At 37.6% G+C, this 7,785-nt stretch overlaps 1 protein-coding gene across 1 annotated transcript; it reads right to left on the bottom strand.

The window, feature by feature from the left end:
- Positions 1-304: 304 nt before the first annotated feature.
- On the bottom strand, positions 305-2,710 carry LOC133185728 (serine/arginine repetitive matrix protein 1-like). The gene is made up of 2 exons (XM_061321028.1): positions 2,449-2,710; positions 305-1,200 (listed from the first exon to the last, which is right to left on the bottom strand). Exons 1-2 carry the CDS (start codon positions 2,708-2,710, stop codon positions 305-307), a joined length of 1,158 nt encoding a protein of 385 aa, XP_061177012.1.
- Positions 2,711-7,785: the final 5,075 nt, after the last annotated feature.

Below are 7,785 nucleotides of genomic sequence, written 5' to 3'. Positions count from 1 at the left end.
TATCTATTCGAATGATTAAAGTGGCCCTTAAAAGGGCCGTTGATACGTTTCTATAACCTTGAATGTTTTTTAGGTATCTTTTCGTATAGGTATCTATTCAAATAAGTGGCCCTTAAAAGGGCCGTTTCTATAACCTTGAATGTTTTTAAAAAGGTATCTTTTCGTATAGGTATCTTTTCAAAATAAGTGGCCCTTAAAAGGGCCGTTGATACGTTTCTATAACCTTGAATGTATTAGAGGTATCTTTTCGAATCATTGGAGTGGCCATTAAAAGGGCCGTTGGTTGATTTTTTTTATCAAGGGTTTACTCCCTGAGAGGCCTGCCTCTACCTCTGCCGGCGAACTCTGTTCGGTCTGAGAGGGGAGGTCGTTGGTTACCGGTCAACGGCTCCATAAAGTCTGGTCTTCCGGGTCGGGGTGGAGATGGCTGTCTTGGAGGAGGGGGTCTCAATCCTCGCCCGCGAGCTGCATATCTCGAAAGCCTGCGTCTACACAGAGGGCAACATTGGTTCATCTGTACCAGCACAGCTGAACACTCGAGACAAGCCGGTCGACGGCGACACTGACAGCAGATGTAATTGGACATGCGATCCTCCTCCAAGCAAACTGAACAGGAATCCAGCCTGCCTGCTGCAACTTGAATCCCCCATCTAGGAATTGGCCCCGTAGTACTCACACCTGGTGACATCTCCGGGGTCGGGAGTGGTGGTCTAGCCAGCTCCGGGGAAGGTGGTGGTGGTGGTGGTCTAGCCAGTTCCGGGGAAGGTGCCCAGTCATCGTTGACGGGAGGGGGCCAATCCGAATCAACGGATGAAGAAGCCCCCTGTCCAGCCCAATCGTTGTTAACGGGAGGGGTCCAATCCGAATCTACGGAGGAATCCCACTGTCCAGCAGCTGCTCCCGGGGGATGACTGGGTGACCAGGTAGGAGTTGGTGGTCTTCTTGGAGGGGACGGGCTTCTCGGGTGGTCCTCGAGTAGTTCCGGACTACTCAGAGGGGCCGAATACGAAGCAGCAGGTGTTGAATCTGTCCTCCTCCTCCTTCTCCTTGGCTGGTCATCTTCACTGGTAGACGGCGATCTTCGTCTTCTTCTACGATGTCTTTGTCGTCGCCGTCTACTTCTAGGCCCAGAGTAGCTATCGGCCAGTGAGCTAACTCCGTCCCGGTGTTGATGTCCCGCACAATCCAGACATTTACGACCTCAACGCCATCAACCAAAAAGTAGTTAGGAACGTCGTCCTCAGCCATACTGATAAGGTGCCAGCAGAACTGATACTAACAGAATGACACCGAGCTCTGGCAAGCTGCCGTATATATGTGCACATCACGAGCGTAAAAGAGAGCACCCCTAAACCGAGAGCCAAAAAAATCATGGCGACGTCAAATTGTGTTATTTTGTGCTTCACAAACTATACATTGGAGTGAATAACTTATTATGGGAATAGAAATACTTTCAAACATCTTACCCATCAGATGAAGGTAAGTTTCAGGCATGATTTCATAGTATTTTTGATGCATGACATTTATCTGTCGTCTAGAAAAGAAGCATTGATGTTGAACCGAAGGGCTAAAATCGGGTCACCTGAATACATCAAATAAGTATTTTTACCTTTTTTAAAGTGTGATACAAGGAAAACTTAATCTATACAATGAGATTAAACCTAGAGAAAAGTGTTGATGCTGTTTTTAAATCAAAGGAATGGTTTCAAGTGTAAAAATATAGCCAGAGTCGGTTTAGGTATAGACACAAGAAGGCGAAGGTCGGCCATTTTTTGTAGAAAATCACTGTAATGACTTGTATAGAGAATATAGGAATTTTTTAAATCGTGACCTTTTCTGACTGGAATTTTTAAATAAATCAAATCAGTTTAGTTAAAAAACAATCTGAATCCACTTTATTTCCAGTGGGAAGGTCTAGATGTTTTATAAATAACGATATTGAAAAAACACAGCGTCTTATTACAAGGCACAGCATTCTATACACATAGGCATGATTTTTTTTAGAAATCCTGAAAGATTTTGAGATAAAACAGAATAGTTTTAAAATCAATCTATATCTACTTTAATGGAAATGGGAATAGATTTTTTTTTCTGACTAAACAAAAAAAAAAATCTCAGCGTCTAAAAAATCTCAGCGTCTAAACCAGGGCACAAGATGGCGTCATATTTGTATAGAAATCATAACAAAAGACTTATTGTGGTTGACATCCTTTTATTTTTTATTTAATAATTGTTCAAATTGTCGAATTCTCCTCTGAAATCGTAATCGATCGGCTACTATAGCCATCCATGGACTTTTTCGATCTTCGGGTGGTAAATGATAAATTTCATTCAGGCTGGTATCAAAAGTTACACATTTCTTAACATGTCTGAAATTTCTACATATTTCATCCCGTATTGGATGCATATTTTCTCTACCGCTTCTATTTCCTTCCAGAGTAGACATACTTTGCTCCCTTCGGGATGACATAGGAAACTGTAAGGTTTTCCTAAATAGTCGCTCATTTTCATCCCGTACATTTTTTCTGGTAGAGTCTTTTTGATCCGTTGACAAAGGAAATGTATAATGGCTAGTCTCCCGAGTGTCGGATGATGTAATAAAGCCAGGCTTTGTAACCACAAGTCCTGAGTATTTTCTATGATGGTCGTCGCTCTCTGGAACACTGGTTCCGCCTCCGGGGGTAAAGCTTCTTGATTTTTCTCGATACATCGCATAAAAAAATCATACCCTTCCAACACTAAAGAGTGAGTGTGTTTATGTGTTGACATGATAGTCAATTGTGAAGAAATGACCAGAAATGTTTTGTTATTTATACCCCTGTTATCTATACAAGACGTACACAGAACGTACAATGTACTGACTCAGCAATGTACTGACTCAGCAAAACGTAGGTAAAACGAGAGAGGGGTAGTAAGCGCGAGGGTCTAAAACGTAAGTCAAACCTATTTTTGCACACGAAATCCAAAAGGGTATATAAACCAGAACTGGAAATTTAGGATCATTCTTACTGGGCACTTGGTACTTGACAGACGTAGAAATATGGCACAAGCAATGATGAATTCCGTGGAAAATCGTATTTATATTCCAGCTACCAATGAAGGGTTAGGATATGCTCTACCGACAATGCCTGACACGCAGGATCCCATCGGATTTGATCTGGGACTTTATAATATGCCTGAACCCATGACAAAGGAAGATATGGGCATCTTAACCACCACTTTGGATGGCATTGTCAACATGCTGACTCAACTAAAAGAGTACAACACCAGTGAATTTTGTTTGATTCGTGGGAAATTGTCCCGATTAGAAGTTAAAGTCGCTAGAATGGAAGAAAAAATGAGAGGATACGAGAAAAATGAAAGCACAGGAGCTGCCAAGAAAAATGAAGATACAGGAACTGCCAAGAAAAGTAAACAGACAGACCCATGTTTCATATGTAAAGAATTAGGACATTGGGCTCCGGACTGTCCCAGAAAAAAACAGAACTTATGCTACAAGTGTGGAAATTTTGGACATTGGGCCCATCAGTGTACAGATGACAGTATGGAATTACTCAAAGAAGTGGAAAAACTGGAGAAAAAGGCACAAGAAAACAAGACCACCCAACATAAGACCAGTCAACAGGATCAAAAGCAGGCTAACAACAAGAGGAAACTTCCTACTACCCAGACGGAGAAGACACTGAAACTCCAGAAGAAAAAGTAAATACTATGTACACATTACTTTGAATAAATCATCTTACACACTTTTGACTGTGTTATTGTTTTTTCCGTTTTCAGAAAATAGAGCTCTGTGTGAATGACATGACGTCACAATGGTATACTTGAATCGATGCCAAGATTGTGTATTGCCTATACCTGACTCAGCACAAACGTAGATTAAACGTAGACCCCCTTTTTTTTTACTTGGGTTTTTCCAGGGTGTATACTAGATTGAACCGGTCATCTGGGGCCCAAAAAAAGTGCACTCAGTTGACCCGCCTATCCAGGATCTGGGGGGACAAAAGTGCACTCAGTTGACCCGCCCATCCAGACCCCTTATACTACTATTATGTTTAATAAAAGTGTGTATTTACGAAGTTCGAATGTGTTTTCAAAGGCAAGGGTCATCCCAATTTCTTGAATCTCCGTTCGATAATGAGGACGCCCACTTTTTTACTGACTTCATACATAGTCAGCGCATGTTTGTCTATTGTTCTACGTTTAACAGTAATTGTATATTTGCATAAATAATAATGTGTCAAAAGGAGATTAATAGACAAACATGCGCTCATGCTTCTTCTTACATTCGCTCTGTGTGTTGTAACCAAGGGTTGTGACATGTTGAATATTATAATTCACCACGTGATTTCGTACCTCAGGTAACTTTGTGAATACTAAATTCCGTCACATGACTTGTAAGGTAGCATGTTTTGTGCTAACAAGGACATTGTGTTCGAACACGTTATGTCATCTGGCATTGATATAAAATCTGCTTTAATTACATTGACGTGCTCCTATTGTTAATTTCGTTTTGAAACCTTTGTCAGTAGTGTATTTGTGCCATACAGAATGGAGAGGGATATTGGAAAGAGTGATCACGTTCTTTTTTCAAACAAGTCATTGTTCTTTATCAAGTCTAATTTTAGATCAATTCTTACAATGTTAGGTCCACCTCTCATGCATATCTTATGTTCATTTAAGGGCAGGTAAGTGTAAATTCTCTATATTTTGGAAGCAGTAAGGACAAAAAACATTGAATCATTTTATTGTATCACAGTCTAAAATCATTTTAAGATTTGAATTCGGTTCCAAATTGACAGGATTCTTTCATAAACATAGAAAAGTGAACTAAGGTTTAGATATAAAAGCAACAGAAGCAACCGAAAAAGACCCAAAAACCGGTGTTAAGTGCAGTCATCCTTTGTGTCAATATTGACGGAGGACGATATATACAGCATAAAAATATTTACAGGTACGGTTATCTATTTCGATCCATGTGCATTCAATGTCAGCTGGTTCAAATTCCTGGCGCCTAACAGCCCGTATTTTATTAGATAAGTAGATCATAACTCCACCCCCAAAACAGTTTCTATCTTTTCGCAAAATATTACAAAACCCATCCAAGTGTAAATAATCATTGTGTACGGTATGTTCGAGATGGGTTTCAGTAAAATATAGTATGTCGAAATCATGAACAAAAGAGTTTAAGCCGCCGTCAAAGTCAAATTAAGTCAAAATATAACTAATGGTTAATGAAATCTACATGTACAAATGTATACAGGCATGACAATAACAAGGCTTAAACCTTCATTAATTAATATACTTATTTCCTTTAGAAACCATAGCGTTTTCTATTTCTTTATCTATGCGTTCATCCTTTACATTTATTCTGAAATGAATGAAATAAAGTATCAATATGATGTACATGTATTTCGATATTTAGGTGATCGACTTCAAATACAGTTTTATTGAGCTGAAAGATAACTACATTTTAACAAATCTCTCATCAAATCGTTAAAAGAGGTGTTAAGCTTTATTTCAACTTGCAAGATTTACTGTTTGATTAAAAAGTAAGAAAAAAATCTCACACAATCATGGGGAAAATTTGCTGATTAATGTATTAAAAATTTTAAAAAACGTTCATGTAATTACAATTGAAGTGTGATTTAAGGCCTTGCGTAGAGTTCTACATTCATCAATGTTGAATACACAATTAAGAGCGGAGCACAACTCAGCATATATACAAAGGTTTAATCCAATAAAAAAGATGTCATAAGTCCCTGATTCATATCAGAGAAAGGAAGAAATATATACTGTAAATTTTGTGACATTGTAACTAATCATTTTTGTCATGTTGTCAACATCTTGTCTCACTTGAAATCAAGACATCTGTGCAGAGTATGTGTGTCAATGTTTCGGATACAGTTCTATTCATTTCTGAGTCTGACGACACTGTAAGTAGGCTCGGATATTTGCTGACTATTTTCTAAGTGTCTTTGGTTAATCTTTTTACGAAAGACAACGACACATTCAACACTGACAGCGCAAAGGAAAATTACACCACATAAACTTAGTAGTATTGATAAGGGTATATAAACATCCTTATCAAGGCTCGTTTGATTCTGTAATAAACTCGAATTGTAGATCCTCGTATATTTGATCTGTGGCAACATATAACTTCTCTTTGAAGCATTCATTGTGGCTGTTTATTTTTATAAAATAAAAAATATCAATCTGTGAGCATCATCTTAAAAAGAAAAAGCAAATGTATCTCATTATAAGGACAATTATTTAACTATTTAATTACCGGTCAATGTGAAACAGCCTCTAGGTTGTCTTACGTTACAAGAGACATGGTTGCATTTACATTTTCCAGTGAAACATCTGTATCCATTTTGCGGAACTGTGCACAAAAAAGTACAGTTTACTCCTAAATATTCTGATGGACATACTGTAATATATGATTAAAAATAGCATTAACTCCCTCCTCTGACTTCTAAAATAATGAACATTGAGGAGCTTTTTTTTATTTCTATTTATTTAACACTCTATTTTTTACTTACACATGCATTTGCCCTCTGTTGAATTCCATATCTCTCCAACGCAACAAGGTTTGAAGCTGTAAATGCTGAAACAATTCAAAAATACTCTTAAGTAATTGTTAAATAAAAACCGGATTTCAAATCATTTGATTAATTGATTTTAGGTTGCTTAACTTCCTATCCGAGAATTTTCGCTCACATAGAGACGTCACCGTATGCCTGTGAAGGGCTTCAAATTTAGACCTTTACTCGACACTCAGGACCATTAAGGAGTGAGAATTCATTATCGTGCCAACGCCTACCGTGACACAGGACCGCGGTTTTTAAGGTCTCATCCGGAAAACCCAGGACTTTCACATCTAATGCAGGCGCTTGGAGAAGGAACGGTCACTACCTATGTTTACACCTTAGGTTCCATATAATGCGGCGAAAAAGCATCGAACCAAGGCCTCACAATCACGAATTGAAACTACTAGGATACCCTGTTTGGATTTTAAAAAAATAAAGAGCACAATTCAAGGTGTAACAAGATGCTTTACTTATTATACTAAGACTTTCATCTATTTACTGATCCAGAAAATACAGGTTCATGAAAATACTAAACAATTAATTCTTATATATTCACACATCAAGAAAATAAAGGTCAAATACACAGTCCGAAATATAACTGTAATATTTACTGTATATATCCAAGATGAAATAACAATGCAAGATTTGGCAAGTTAAAACTACTATTTTGACCAAACCCCTGTTTCAAAACTCTTTTATCTGAAATGCATCAATAAAATATAAGTTAAATACAGCATTCAAAGCATAACTGGTAAATTTGAATGTTATATAATAGATTAAGGTAATTGACAAGTAAGAATTTCTACTAATTTGACAAAAGACCTGTTTCAGAATTCTTCAATCTGCATGACAATGCACCAAGAAATGTAGTTCAAATACAGCATTCAAAGCATAACTGGTAAATTTGAATGTTATATTGATTAAAGTACGAATCCAAATCATTCTCTTGATAATTTATCCCTAAAATAGGTCACGCAGCATATAAGCACAACTAAAAGTGTTTATAAATACCAATATAAAGCTTATGTACTAGAATGGTTAGGGTTGGATTTATAGCTATTTGGAAATGGACCTTTCTATAACAATTTCTTTTATCGCTTATTCGAAAAGGCAAAATTAATTTCATGATTAAAGTTTGTTGTAAAGGAGATGGGCGAACATAGCGTGCAGAAAGCCTATAGCTTCAGATATT

The sequence above is a fragment of the Saccostrea echinata genome, unplaced genomic scaffold (assembly GCF_033153115.1).
Source record: "Saccostrea echinata isolate AGI-Se365-2 ecotype Australia unplaced genomic scaffold, CSIRO_AGI_Sech_v1 ptg000012l, whole genome shotgun sequence".
NCBI classification, from domain to species: domain Eukaryota; kingdom Metazoa; phylum Mollusca; class Bivalvia; order Ostreida; family Ostreidae; genus Saccostrea; species Saccostrea echinata.
The sequence above is the reverse complement of the archived record's forward strand: the minus strand, read 5'-3'. Positions and strand labels throughout refer to the sequence as shown.